We start from the raw sequence: 13,763 nt of genomic DNA on the forward strand, positions 1-13,763 counted from the left end.
CCCTCCAAGCAGCTTCGTATGCAGACCCCACAGCTGGTGGAGAAGTGATGGTGGCGTGCTTGGCCCAAAACGGGACTGCGGTATCACCTCCTCCAAGACTCAGGAAGCATCAAGGAAGAAGAGGCAGGAAGAGCGTGAGAGTCAGAGAATGGGGAGACCTGTCTGAAAGATGTCTCCTGCGCAGGACATTGCCTGTGCGCTCATAACTGAAGCTGTGCTCATCTGCATAGGACTGGCACAGGTGAGCTCCTCAGCATCTCCTCATGAGCAGGAGAAGGGGCACTAGGCCTCCTTTCCGGCAATTAACTGGTTGGGGAGGAGGGATGTGGTTTGCTCCAGTGATATAGACACTGATAAGTTGCCCTTGGCAAGTCGTCTCTCACCCCTATTCAGGTAAGAAAGTCTAGATCGGTAGAGTCTATGCACACACACACACACACATACACACACACACACACACACATACACACACACACACACACACACAAAGAAGACCTGGAAGTAGAAGGGGGACTTGTTGAGGAAAGGGGTTCCAGCAAGAGAGAGAGGGACATGAGGAAGGGATTGAGCAACTAACATTCATCATATAAACGAAACTGTCAAAAATGTCAAAATTGAGCCAGGCGGTGGTGGCGGACGCCTTTAATCCCAGCACTCAGGAGGCAGAGGCAGGCAGAACACTGTGAGTTCGAGGCCAGCCTGGTCTACAAAGCAAGTCTAGGACAGCCAAGGCTACACAGAGAAACCAAATACAAAACAAACAAACAACAACAACAAAAGGAAACCTTGTCTAGAAAAACAAAAACAAGGCGTTAAAATCCAGCCATCAAAAGTCCCTTGTCAAACTGGGTATGGTGGCACACGCCTTTAATCCCAGCATTTGGGAGGCAGAGGAAGGTGGATCGCTGTGAGTTCGAGGCCAGCCTGGTCTACAAAGCGAGTCCGGGACAGCTAGGATTACACAGAGAAACCCTGTCTCAAAAACAACAACAACCAAAAAGTCCCCTTGTCCTAACAAAGGGTTTCCCCTTGTACCTTTATAAACCAACATTTGAATCTGGGCGACATGTGTCTCCTCTATCCACAGGTGGTCCTTTGTCCCTCCAGGGCAAATACCCCTCCTTCCCCTCCCCTTCTCCCTTCCCCTTCTCCCTCCTCCTCTATCTGGCTGCCTTTTATTCCTGGCCTTTGCCCATCTGGGGTAAATAAATCTCCTTTATTTATTATTATTATTTATATAGTATTATTTAGGGTCCAGAGCCAATACTTCTCCTTTCATTAATAAAGCATTAAATTTGGCCTGGTATCTTTCACTTCAATGAACACAATACAGGAGTGACTTAGAATAGTTCCTAATGTCAACCTCAGGTCCCCACACATATACATATACAGGTACACACACACACACACACACACACACACACACACACACACACACTGTTCAAGATAGAAGAAATAAAAGAAAGAGAGTGTTGGACTGTTGTTTGACATGCATTTGATAGATTAGGCAGCCAGGGCTCAGAAGGATTCAGCAGCTTGCCTGTGGATGCAAGGCTGAAGAGAGGCAACAAGCAGTGACCCAGCATGAACGTATCACTGGCCCAGCCATCATGGAGACATTTCCTTCCTCCCAACTCTGATTTGGGGGGAAGGCAGAGGCAGGTGGGTCTCTGATTTCCAGGCCAGCCTGGTCTATAAAGTGAGTTCCAGGACAGCCAGGGCTACTACACAGAGAAACCCTATCTCAAAAAAAACAAAACAGTAAGAAGTAGTGACAGGCTGGGCGTGGTGGCACACACCTTTAATCCCAGCACTCAGGAGGCAGGGGCAGGTGGATCGCTGTGAGTTCCAGGCCAGCCTGGTCTACAAAGCGAGTCCGGGACAGCCATGGCTACACAGAGAGACCCTGTCTCGAACCCCCCCCCCCCCGCAAAAAAAGAAGTAGTGACAATCTATGGTCCTGCCTCCCTGAACTGCTCAACCTGGTTTGATCTTGGTAGCTAAGCAGGTCAGATCTGGTTAGTTCTTACATGGATGCCCACCTGCCAGCAAGTCCCAATTCTGTGATACATAGAGTTTGGCTCTAGCCTGTGCTAAAAATGAACAACAACAACACAAAAAACAGTGAAGGATAACACATTGCAGTTGATTAAGGGAAAAATAAAAAACAGAATTTCAGGCCTGGAGAGATAGCTCAGCAGTTAAGAACACTAGTTACTCTTCCTAGAGGGCTCAATTCCCAGCACCCACATGGCACCCACTCACAGCTGTCTGTAATCTCAGTTCCAGGGCACCTGACACCTTCACACAGACATACATGTGGGCAAAACATCAATGCACATAAAATAAAAACAAAAAATAAAATAAAATAAAGCACTAAAAAAGCAAACAAGGGACTGAGGAGATGGCTCAGTGGTTAAGAGCACAGTCTACTCTTCCAAAGGACCTGGGTTCAATTCCCAGCACCCACATGACAGCTCAGCTCACAACTGTCTATAACTCATGTTCCAAAAGATCTGATACCCTCACACTAATGCACATAAATTAAAATTAAATATTAAAAAAAAAAGCAAACAAAACCAGAGCCTTAACTGGTTATGGTAAATGCAAGATGGCCTCTGTTCTTTTTCCTTTTATGGATTTTTTTTAACCGAGGGTGGCGCAAATTCTCCGATCTTGGATCCTGTCTCAGCAATCAGGCCCAAATCATTTATTGTTTTTCACAACTGTACATGCATATATACTTACCTCAAAACTCTAATGTTCCCAGAGTGTAATTTGGGGCCTTTTGTGTTTCTATGATAAGCTTTCTCCACTTGTGCCATTTTTAAAAAGGCAGGCTCTCATGTAGCACAAGATAACCCTGAACTCCTATTCCTCTTGCTAGCCAAGTATTAGGACTACAGGTGTGCGCAAAAATGCCCGGAGGACTCATGTTTTACCGTAAAACGTATTTATCATTTTGTAAATAAACAGAGCTAGGGATGGGGTGGGGAAAAGAAAGTAAAATCCCAGCCGGGGGTGGCCGTGCACGCCTTTAATCTCAGCATTTAGGAGACACTCACACACACTAAAATCCCACTGCATCTTCCCGCGCCCAAAGAGAACTCAATTTTCAAGCTCTTTTATCCTCCTGCTAGGAACTTCCAGAACCACAAGGTATTTGGTTTTTGTTTTTCGAGACAGGGTTTCTCTATGTAGCCTTGGCTCTTGGCTGTACTGGACTCGTGTTATAGACCAGGCTGGCCTCTGAACTCAGATAGCCATCCGCCTCTGCCTCCCAAGTGCTGGGATTAAAGGTGTGCGCCACCACGCCCGGCCCAGAGCCACAAAGTAAACAAACATCTGACAGCCACTCTAGCCCAACTCAGAGGACTAACTCGTTAGCCTGGGAGGTTCACCCCTCTATCTCTCGGCGGAGTAACGAGCTCAACACTTGGCCTGCTTCCGTTTAGGGAGGGGCAGGTCCTCTCTTCCGGGTTCCATCAGATAGTCCTGCCTTTAGGCTGTCTCTTGTGCCTCCAGTCCCTCAATCGGCCCTCATTCTCCTTCCGGAACTTCCCTTGGAGGACTCTACTATTGCTCGGGATGCTCCACAGGTCCCCGAACTGGGCGAAGAAAACCGTGGCGAGGTTTTCTGCCCAGGACGAGTCACTTCCGGTCACAGGCTTCCTCCTCCGGAAGTAAGACCTGATGTAAACAGCCGAACCGGGCACCAAAGCCCGGAGGTCAGAAATTCGTGCCGCCAGCGGCACCAAAGGCTAGGGAAGGGGTCGGGGAGGGGTGAAGATCAAGTCTGCAAAGGCGGCGTGCACCTGGATCACGATCCAAGGGTTGGTCAGGGTCATGCGGTGGGTGTTTCTACTAGAGGTCTTGACAGGTGATGGGTGGCTGGGTGCTGTCATGGAAAGGAACTTGACTTTTGGGAGAGGGTGAGGCATTTCAGCAAGTGTTCTTGGTTACTGTGGGCATCTGGATCGGAGATCTCAAAAGGGGTCTTGGAAGCTAGTGCTATTCAAAGTATGGCTCATATAGAAGCAAGACCCAGATCTTATGCCAGAGGATGTAGATTTGAGATCTTAGGGGATGGGTAAGAGGTGCGCCTAGACAGAGGTCTTGGAGGGTGGGGTTTAGGAAGAGGCTGAAGGTTCTAGAGCAGGAAGACAGCAGCTACATTGGTAGATTGGGGTGTTCCTAAGCGGGTGTTGGGTGGTGTGTCCTGAGAGCAGGTCTTTAGAGGGGAGCTGTGCCCTGGGGCAGGAGCTTCAGGAGATGATGTGGCAACGAAAGGAACAGTTTGTAGGGAGAGGGGGCTCCTGAGTGGTATTGGGTCAGCTCAGGAGTCATGGGAAGAGAGTACTGAGAATGGAATGCCTCAAGTGTGAAGAATTTCGAATGTCAAAGGAATGGCAGGGCGTTTTCAGGACTTAAGTAGAGGGAGTGGAGGGACTTCCCAGGCTTGCCTTAGTGATCAGAGTTAGCAATATGAGAGAAGAGTTTGGAGAAAGTGTGTTTCTTGGGAAGGTATAAACGAGAGGTCCTGGAGGCAGAAAAGCAGCCGGACGTGGCGGCACACCCCTTTAATCCCAGCCCTTGGGAGACAGAGGCAGGCAGATCTCTGTGAGTTCGAGGCCAGCCTCGTCTACAAAGTGAGTCCAGGACAGCCAGGGCTACACAGAGAAACCCTGTCTTGGGGAGGGGGAAGAGTTAGAAAAGCATGAGGAGGGGACTCACAGAGATGCAAGTGCCTTAGCCCTTGTGCCCCTATTTACGGACAGTGGAGTTGTGTGTAGGCGTGACGATGAAATGCTAGTAAAACGAAGTTTGAGGTCATGTGACACATTAGAGTCAAGAATGGGCTGGGAGTGAGGAGGGATCACAGGATATGCCCCACCCCATGACTTTCTGACAGGTTTCGGAATGGTTGCTGTTTGTGGCAGTGGTGACTCCATGTCATTATAGGCCAGTGGTCTTGGTTTGAACAGATACTCTGAAGTAGCCTCCACTTGTTTTTGGTTTTTGCAGTCTGGCAAGGAAAAGTATCAAAATGGGGAGGAAGGCAGGCGTTATGGCACACACCTATAATCCCATCACTCAGGAGGTAGAGGCTAGAGGATTGCTGGGAACTCAAGGCCAGCCTATGCTTCTAGGGAGTTCCAGGACAGCCAGGGATACATAGCAAGATCCTATCTCAAGCCGGGCGTGGTGGCGCACGCCTTTAATCCCAGCACTTGGGAGGCAGAGGCAGCTGGATCACCTTGAGTTTGAGGCCATCCTGGTCTACAAAGCGAGTCTAGGACAGCCAGGGCTAATACAGAGAGACCCTGTCTTGAAAAACCAACCCCGCCCAAAAAAAGATCCTATCTCAAAACAGAATGACAGAGTGGTGAGGAAGAAGAAATTGTCTGGGGGTCAGAAGGTGTAGGACTTCAGAGAGGACACTCCAGGACTCTTCCACAATGCTGTCTTTTTTGGGCCTAGGGAGGCAGCCTTGGACCATGACCCAGCAACCACTTCGAGGTGTGACCAGCCTACGTTTCAACCAAGACCAAAGTAAGCTCATGATTGTATCTTTATGGGAAAGAGGGAAAAGAAGAGTCAGACCGGGCTATGAGCTGCAGGTTTCTGAGTCAGACTGATGTCTTCCGTCCCTAGGTTGCTTTTGCTGTGCCATGGAGACGGGTGTTCGGATCTATAATGTGGAGCCACTGATGGAGAAGGGGCATCTGGGTGAGTGGCTGTAGTGGGGGGGCAGCGGGCAGAAGGGCTGATGTGGGCATTGGCATCTGCCTCTACTTACACTCTGGTCCTTGTCCAGACCACGAGCAGGTAGGCAGCGTGGGCCTGGTAGAGATGCTGCACCGATCCAACCTGCTGGCCCTGGTGGGCGGTGGCAGCAGCCCCAAGTTCTCAGAGATCTCAGGTAAGTGCTTTCATCCTGTACTTGACCCAGATTTCCCAAATTCCTCCCTTCCCACGTGCACCCTGAGGCACTGACAGATGAAGTTGTCAGCACCTCAGAGTCCCACGGTGAGGCACAGTTTGTAAGTCATGGATCTTAACTTACAGCTTGAAAAGTTTGGTCTGTTATAATTTATTGAGGTAGAGTCTCACTATTTAGTGTGTTTTTGTTTTGTTTTGTTGTTTTTTGTTTTTAGGGGGAGGGTTAGTTTTTCAAGACAGGGTTTTCCTGTGTAACTTTGCCTGGACTCACTTTGTAGACCAGGCTGGTCTCAAACTCACAGCGTGCTGGGATTACAGATGTGTGCCACCACACCTGGCTTTAGTCTTTCCTTTTTATTGAAGAAAGGGAACATTTGCTGGGCCTGGAGGGGTAGCGCAGGGGCAGAACAGTTGCCTGGTACGCACAGGAACCTGGCTTCCATCCCCAGCACTGTAAAAACACTTACTGCCCATCTCTTCTTTTGCCATGTTCTAACAATGGGGCCCTTACTGGGAACCTAATAGCTGTTCTAAGCCCTTTACACGCAAACACATTAATTTGAGACACAGTCTTGTGTAGCCTTGGCTGTCCTGGATTTTGTAGGCCAGGCTGGCCTCAACTCACAGAGATCTGCCTGCCTTTGCCTCCCGAGTGCTGGGGTTAAAGGCGTGCACTACCACACCCAGCTAATTCTGTGTGGTAGGAAATGCCATTAGCCTGTCTTTCCTTTTTTGTTATGCTAAGGGTGACCCCAGGGCTTAGCAAGTATTCTATATCTGAGCCCTATATATCTCCAGCCTCCCTACCTTCATTTTTATTGGAAACTGAGGCTCAGTTAATTGACTTATCCTAGGTCACACAATTAATAGGTATTCAAGAGCCAGGCGTGGTGGATCTTTGTGAGTTGAAAGCCAGACAGAAAACAAGCTTGTTCCAGGACAGCCAAGGATATACCAAAAAAAAAAAAAAAAAAGGTATTCAAATCTTAGAGCCTTCTCTTCTCTTCCTACACCCTCTCAGCTTGACTCTCAAGTACCATCTTGTTTTCAGGTGTTTTTTCTTGTTGATCCCACCACGACATGGCAAGAGTTGTCATAGGTTAGTCACAGAAACCTAGAAATCATCCCAGAGATCTCCTGAGGGTATGAACTGAAGACTGAAGTATTACAGACGGGAAGTTGTGGGCCTGGGTATGAAAACCCTTATCTGAGCCGGGCGTGGTGGCGCACGCCTTGAATCCCAGCACTCAGGGCGGAACTCAGGCTACACAGAGAAACCCTGACTGGAAAAACCAAAAGGGAGGGGGCGGGGGAGAGGGAGAGAATGAGAGTCCTTAACTATTCCTTGTCTATAAGATCTTTGATCACATTCAGCTCATTTGAGCCTTGATTTCCTTATCTCCAAATGAGCATAATGATTCTGAATGTGTTTTCTTTTTTTCTTTCTTTCTTTCTTTTTTTTTTCTTTTGCTTGTTTTTTTCAGACAGGGTGTGTGACACCACCACCCGTGTGGTTTTTTTTTTAATTGCATCCTTAACTCCTCTCTTGTATCTCCCCATTCCCATCCTCGTTCCCTCTTCTGCCCTATTCCCCTCTCCTAGACCTCTGACAGAAGGGGACCCCGTCCCCCCACCATGACCACAGCCTATCAGGTCTCATTCAGATAGCCTGCTTCCCCTTGTTCATAAGTGCTTATGTTGTGTGAGGCTCACGTTGACTATTTAGTGAAAGGCGAAGGTTGAGGTCCCATGTGGAGTAGGGAGGGGCCTTGTGTTACCCAGTCGCCTCATCCTAAGCCACGCCCTTGCCAACCCACCCCCTCTGCCTTAGCAGTGCTGATCTGGGACGATGCTCGAGAAGGCAAGGACTCCAAGGACAAACTGGTGCTGGAATTCACCTTCACCAAGCCAGTGCTGGCTGTGCGCATGCGCCATGACAAGTGAGCTTGATGAAGACTGGGGGGTGGGGGGGTGGGGGGCAGGAGTTTGTCACAGTAAGGTTACCCCCCTGTCCTGGCAGTTGCCATCTCACGGCCTTGTGCTCTGTGTGCTGTCTGCAGGATTGTGATTGTGCTGAGGAACCGGATCTACGTGTACTCCTTCCCTGACAATCCCCGAAAGCTGTTTGAGTTTGACACTCGGGACAACCCCAAGGGTGAGAGGGCCTACATGTGTAAGGTGTAAGGATGTGAGGCTTGTGGAAGAGGCAAAGAGGAGGAGGTGAAAGAAGGGACACATACTCAGGGGTGTTGGGGGAGGGGCTCTACGCAAGAGACGCAACCCTGTCAGGCCCACAGTTAGCTCCTTACCCCTCCCCTCCCCTCCTGCCCCACATGACAGCAGAAAGCACTCACTGAGACCATGGGGAGGGGTAGCAGTGAGCCCCGGGCCTCCAAGGATCTCCTGGCAACGTAGGCTCTGTTCAAACCATGGAGAGTGCAGCTTTAATGCAAAGCCTGCCCCTGCCCAGGAGGTTGCTGTGGGGCAAATGGCACAGAGGGTTAAAGCCTGGCCCTCCGCCATCCGGCTCTGTCCATTCTGAGACTTGCCCTGGCCTCCTCTTCACCTGCCCATCCCTGCTTTATCCTCACAACTTAGGGCTGTGTGACCTCTGCCCAAGCCTGGAGAAGCAACTGCTTGTGTTTCCTGGGCACAAGTGTGGAAGTCTACAACTTGTGGTGAGCCAACCGCCGGGCAAGGGTGGAGAGGTGGGCGAGCTGTCTCTGTCTGAGCTGGTGTTCCCTCTCTCTCCTCCGTATCACCCCCCAAAACCCAAACTGTTCCCTCCTACTCCAGGATCTGGCAAGCACAAAGCCTGGTACTTCCTCAGCTCCGTTCACCATCAATGCACATCAGAGTGACGTGGCCTGTGTGTCCCTGAACCAGCCAGGCACTGTAGTGGCCTCAGCCTCCCAGAAAGGTACCCTTATTCGTCTCTTTGACACCCAGTCCAAGGAAAAACTGGTGGAGCTTCGAAGAGGCACTGACCCTGCTACCCTGTACTGGTGAGCGCAGGATGTGTGTGGTGGGCTGGTGACCTTACAGCCCAAGTCATCCTGTTGGGCCTTATTATTGCTCTGTCTTGCAGCATTAACTTTAGTCACGACTCCTCCTTCCTCTGCGCCTCCAGCGATAAGGGCACTGTGCATATCTTTGCTCTTAAAGACACCCGGCTTAACCGCCGCTCTGCGTGAGTATCCTCATCCTCTCTTGTCCCTGTCCCCCTGGCCATGTGCCACGCCTGGGCTTACCCCATGCTGCCTGCAGGCTGGCTCGTGTGGGCAAAGTGGGACCTATGATCGGGCAGTACGTGGACTCCCAGTGGAGCCTGGCCAGCTTCACCGTGCCCGCGGAGTCAGCGTGCATCTGCGCCTTTGGCCGAAATACTTCCAAGAATGTCAATTCTGTAATTGGTGAGTGACAGCGGCGCCTTGGTTTGTGGTACTAAAGTGGATAAAGGGCTGCAGGGTGGCACCTAAAAGGAACTTACGGCTCATCAGAAGCTGGAGGAAACAGAAGTGTGTGGCTCCACCTCATAATTAGGAAGGGGGTATGGCACGGGGGCGGGGCAAGGGCCTGGAGGTAGACGCAGTGGGACCCCTGAGAGGACTGGAATTAAGTGGCTGGGGCATCGCCTAACCTCTCTCGCAACACCTCAATCCTCAGCCATCTGCGTAGATGGGACCTTCCACAAATACGTCTTCACTCCTGACGGAAACTGCAACAGAGAGGCCTTTGACGTGTACCTTGACATCTGTGACGATGATGACTTTTAAGAGCCCTGGCAGCTGTACTAGGAACCTGCAGTAGCAGCCGATGGCCAAACTGAGTCTGGAGGGCCTTGGACCCAGCCAGCAAGCATTAAATGAGGCCTCTCGCTCTCCCTTCAAGCACAGCTGTGTCTAAATAGAAACTGTTCACCTCCTCCACGCACTTTTTTGGTGACTGTGTGCTAGAAGGCCAAGGACAGAGTCCCTGGGCCACCTAGTCTGGAAAACATTCAGAGGCCCAAAGGGATTGTCTTAATCCAACCTGGGGATTAAAAAAAAAAAGTGGTTACCAGGAGAAAATCTCTGTCATGTATATGAATAAAAGGCCTTTAAATGGCATTTATGACCTGACCTCAATTGGTGGGGAATACTTTTTCAGGAGCAGCAGCGACCTTCTAGGCTAGGATCTTGACAGGAAGTGGAATCTAGTTTGGGATTCGACTTCCTATTCTTTTTTAGTCTGTTCAGCATTGAGTCAACACACAGCCTGCAAAGTGCCCCGCCCAGGGGTGAAGAGAAGTTCGAGCTATGAGCTACTCGCCGCGTGGCGAGGCGGCTGGGTTTCCCGGCAGCCTCTGCTACGCTACCATGCTGCGTGGTTTCTGGTCACGTGCATGTTGCGGCTGCGCAGTATGCCGGCATTGTTAGCTATAGCTTACCTAGACTCTGTTTCCCAACGTGCCTTGCGGTACTGCTAGGGATAACTGGGTGATGTAGTCTCGTCGCACTTCGGGCTGGTCCATCAAGCGGCAGGATGTCGGAGGTGCGGCTGCCACCGCTGCGCACCCTAGACGACTTTGTCTTGGGGTCTGCGCGCCTGGCGGCTCCTGATCCAGGGGATCCACAGCGATGGTGTCACCGCGTCATCAACAATCTCCTCTACTACCAAACCAATTACCTTCTCTGCTTCTGTATCAGCCTCGCTCTGGCCGGGTGAGGGAGGGAGGTAGCGATTGGCTGAAGATACAAGCGGGACACAGGGTAGAATTGGGGGGTCTTTGAGGATGAGAAGAGCGGAACCTAAGGGGGAAATGCTAGATTGGGAAGTGTGAATTCGGCAGAATAGGGAGATCGGAGGGACATGGACGGAAGGGTTGGAAGAGGCAGATCTTTGTTGTAAGGAGGGTGGATGGGGGTGGGTCTGGAGGGAAAACCTGGGTAAGACAACAGGGTGGGGGTGGGGGCGCTGAAGAGGAATGTGGCCTAGGAGGTGGACCCGGATTTAAGGAAGGCCTAATATGGGGATGCGAGAGTACCTAAGAGGGTCAGTGATGGGGCAGATTAAGGGAGCTTTGGAGGGTTTAAGACAGGGGGAGCTTGTAGAGGACCTGCTCATATTGGGTCCAGAGGAAAGACCTACTGTTGGAAGCTTAAGGCCAAGGACAGACAATCTAGAATTGTGGGACGGTGGCTATACATGAAAAGCAAGGTAGTGAGTGGAGGGGCCTTTTGAGGGAAACGACATCTGAAAGATGTCTATGTCCGTGAAGAGAAATATGTAGTGACTGAAGGCCCGGAAGAGGGATCTGCAAGGGTTAAGGTCAAGTAGAGGAAGGTGGGAGCAGATAACGGAATACTAGAAAGAAATCCTGCATGCACGTCTGTAGTCAAAGACCAGAGAAGTGTTGGGAGCCCAGGACCTCTAGCAGATGATATGAGGATCTAATAGGACTGTAGTGCCAAGGAATTGAGAGTTCAAAAGAATCCTTGGAGGATGGACTTGTTGGAGACAGGACTGGTGAGACTGTGCTGGGATGCTGATTCTGGAAACAAAACTCTTGGGGTCCAGGATTGGGTGAGGCTGAGTGCTCTTGTTCCTGCAGGTACATGCGTCCACTGCACACCCTCCTGAGTGCACTGGTAGTGGTGGTGGTCCTCGGGATCCTGGTGTGGGCTGCTGAAACCCGTGCAGCTGTGCGCCGCTGCCGTCGCAGCCACCCTGCTGCCTGCCTGGCTGCGGTGCTTGCCTTTAGCCTCCTCATTCTCTGGGCCGTGGGCGGCGCTTTCACCTTCCTGCTCTGCATCACCTTGCCGGTGCTTTGTGAGTCTCTCTTCTCCCTGCTACAGCTGGGGAAATGGCCATCTCATGCTGGAACAGTAGGCCTGGCCTGCACTAGTTCCTGGGTTAAGAGGGGGCTAGACACCCTGGAGGACAGGCATGCCTCCATTAAATGTGTCCTCCTTGGTGTTGCTCCCTCTCTTCTGGGAGCATCCCTCTTTATTATTATTATTATTATTATTATTATTATTATTATTATTATTATTAGGTCTTCCAGTGTTAAGTGCCTTAAAGTGTCCGAGTGTCAATTCACTGGGATGTCTTTCCTGGCCACATCCCCCCATAGATGGCTTTGAGGACTCCAGTAGCCTGCTTCTGGGGGAATTCCCCATTGTGGGCTGCAAGCTAAGGCCCCCCCTGACCCACTCTTGGTATTGCCTACAGTGATCCTGCTGCACGCTTCCCTGCGCCTGAGAAACCTTAAAAACAAGATTGAGAACAAGATCGAGAGCATTGGTCTAAAGAGGACGCCAATGGGACTGCTTCTCGAGGCACTGGGACAAGAACAGGAAGCTGGATCCTAGGAACCCGGCATCTACACCCTGGATCTAGAGGACCCCACCCCGACCCCATACCTAAGACCGAGCCTTTTCCCAGCCATTAAAATCGGAGCCTAGAGCCCTCTGTGCAAGAAACCACCTGGGTCTGCTCACTCCAGTCATTTCTTAGCCCCTAGTCCCTATTTCCTAGAGACCAAAGTCTTCCTCAGTCCTGAATTTGAGACTCAGTCACCTACATCCAGCCTTGAAACTGGAGTTTTAAAGCCAGACCGTCTACAGCCCATCTCCAAACTAGACCTGGAGATATTCCCATACTCCCTTACTTCAAAGGGAAGGCTTGAGGCAGGCCATACTCAGATCTTGAGCTCTAGACTAAGGATTTTTTTTTCCAACCCCACCCAGCTTGGAACCCAGGTTAAGACATGGCCAAATCTTGAGCCTAACTGTTCCCAAGTGTCCTCAGCCTTGACCCCACTGGACCCTTGAACCCAGATGACCCTACCCCTCAGCATTCCCAACAGCCTCTTTCCAACTCTGTTTTGTTTTGTTTTGTTTTGTTTGAGGTTTTCTTCCTTCTCCCAGTGTTCTCAGTATCCAGGACCAAGGTGTGGGGCTGCCTAGGGATAGTCCCCACTGGGAACAGGGGCTCATATATTAGTGCTGCTGTCACAATAAATACTTTGAATCTCAAGCTTGTTTGGCCTTCCTCTGTGAAGTCTTTGTTCTTTTCAGTGAACAACCCAATGGCTGTCTTCAGTTCTGCTGGATCCTACCTGAGTGAGTTTAGGCCTGTGTGCTGCAGTAGTGACTACTGTGTTCTTCAAAGCTGCTACCTCTGAATTAGCGTTAAAACCTAGGGAGGCAGCTATGTGTACTGTCATTTTGGATATTCTCTTGTTACAAGTGGACTTGTAGCCAGGCAGTGGTGGCGCACGCCTTTAATCCCAGCACAAGTGGAGGCAGAGGCAGGTGGATCTTTTGGGAGTACGAGGCCAGCCTGGTCTATAACATGAGTCTAGGACAGCCAAGGCTACACATAAAGAAACCCTGTCTCAAAAAACCAAATCAACAAAAACACAAGTAGACCAGGAATGTAAGTCCAGGGAGGCAAAGAAGCTGCCCCATGTCCCGCAGCCAGTACAGTCAAAACATGGCAACCGGACACGGAGACACCTGTGATCCCAGCTCTGGGAAGGCTGAGGCAAGAGGACTATGCCCTGGCTCCATATAATCTATTTCAAGGAAACAAAACACATGACACTGTTATAAGCTATTTCCAGTGTTTCTTTTTCCCGTAAAAATATTGTTTCTGGCTGGGCATGACTATGCATGCCCTTTGTCCAGTACAGATGGCATTCTGAATACCAGGCCAGTATGGTCTATGGAGTACCAGGCAAGCCAGGGTTCCACTCTTGAGTCCCTGCTCTCACCAAACCCATGTATAATCGGGACTTAACTAGAGGTGTGAGTTCCTGAGGTGAGGTCAAAGAA

General features: G+C 50.5%; 2 protein-coding genes across 9 annotated transcripts; both read left to right on the forward strand.

Annotated features, from left to right (window-relative positions):
- Positions 1-3,469: 3,469 nt before the first annotated feature.
- On the forward strand, positions 3,470-10,064 carry WDR45 (WD repeat domain 45). 8 transcript variants are annotated; one of them, XM_084789304.1, is made up of 11 exons: positions 3,470-3,683; positions 5,482-5,553; positions 5,656-5,730; positions 5,819-5,923; positions 7,775-7,883; positions 8,004-8,098; positions 8,542-8,621; positions 8,740-8,948; positions 9,032-9,133; positions 9,211-9,356; positions 9,610-10,064. In XM_084789304.1, the coding sequence occupies exons 2-11, from the start codon at positions 5,499-5,501 to the stop codon at positions 9,717-9,719; spliced, it is 1,086 nt and encodes a 361-aa protein (XP_084645430.1). In that variant the 5' UTR covers positions 3,470-3,683; positions 5,482-5,498; the 3' UTR covers positions 9,720-10,064. The 8 variants fall into 8 exon arrangements, with proteins under 8 accessions (XP_084645430.1, XP_084645435.1, XP_084645431.1 ...); XM_084789309.1 differs by having other exon boundaries at positions 3,528-3,683; positions 7,778-7,883; XM_084789305.1 differs by having other exon boundaries at positions 3,665-3,728.
- A 331-nt stretch (positions 10,065-10,395) lies between these two features.
- Positions 10,396-12,963, forward strand: PRAF2 (PRA1 domain family member 2). The gene is made up of 3 exons (XM_084789310.1): positions 10,396-10,646; positions 11,537-11,754; positions 12,157-12,963. Exons 1-3 carry the CDS (start codon positions 10,468-10,470, stop codon positions 12,294-12,296), a joined length of 537 nt encoding a protein of 178 aa, XP_084645436.1. The 5' UTR covers positions 10,396-10,467; the 3' UTR covers positions 12,297-12,963.
- The last annotated feature ends 800 nt before the right edge of the window (positions 12,964-13,763 follow it).

This window comes from Acomys minous (genome assembly GCF_964271855.1).
Source record: "Acomys minous genome assembly, chromosome: 7".
Taxonomy (NCBI): Eukaryota; Metazoa; Chordata; class Mammalia; order Rodentia; family Muridae; genus Acomys; species Acomys minous.

Bases quoted from the DNA above. Each gene is read 5' to 3' on its own strand.
- WDR45 (XM_084789304.1), top strand. From the start codon at position 5,499: ATGACCCAGCAACCACTTCGAGGTGTGACCAGCCTACGTTTCAACCAA. The intron at 5,731-5,818 runs GTGAGTGGCTGT...GTCCTTGTCCAG, and splicing joins GATGGAGAAGGGGCATCTGG to ACCACGAGCAGGTAGGCAGC. The intron at 8,622-8,739 runs GTGAGCCAACCG...CTCCTACTCCAG, and splicing joins GTGGAAGTCTACAACTTGTG to GATCTGGCAAGCACAAAGCC.
- PRAF2 (XM_084789310.1), top strand. From the start codon at position 10,468: ATGTCGGAGGTGCGGCTGCCACCGCTGCGCACCCTAGACGACTTTGTC. The intron at 10,647-11,536 runs GTGAGGGAGGGA...TTGTTCCTGCAG, and splicing joins ATCAGCCTCGCTCTGGCCGG to GTACATGCGTCCACTGCACA. The intron at 11,755-12,156 runs GTGAGTCTCTCT...TATTGCCTACAG, and splicing joins CATCACCTTGCCGGTGCTTT to TGATCCTGCTGCACGCTTCC.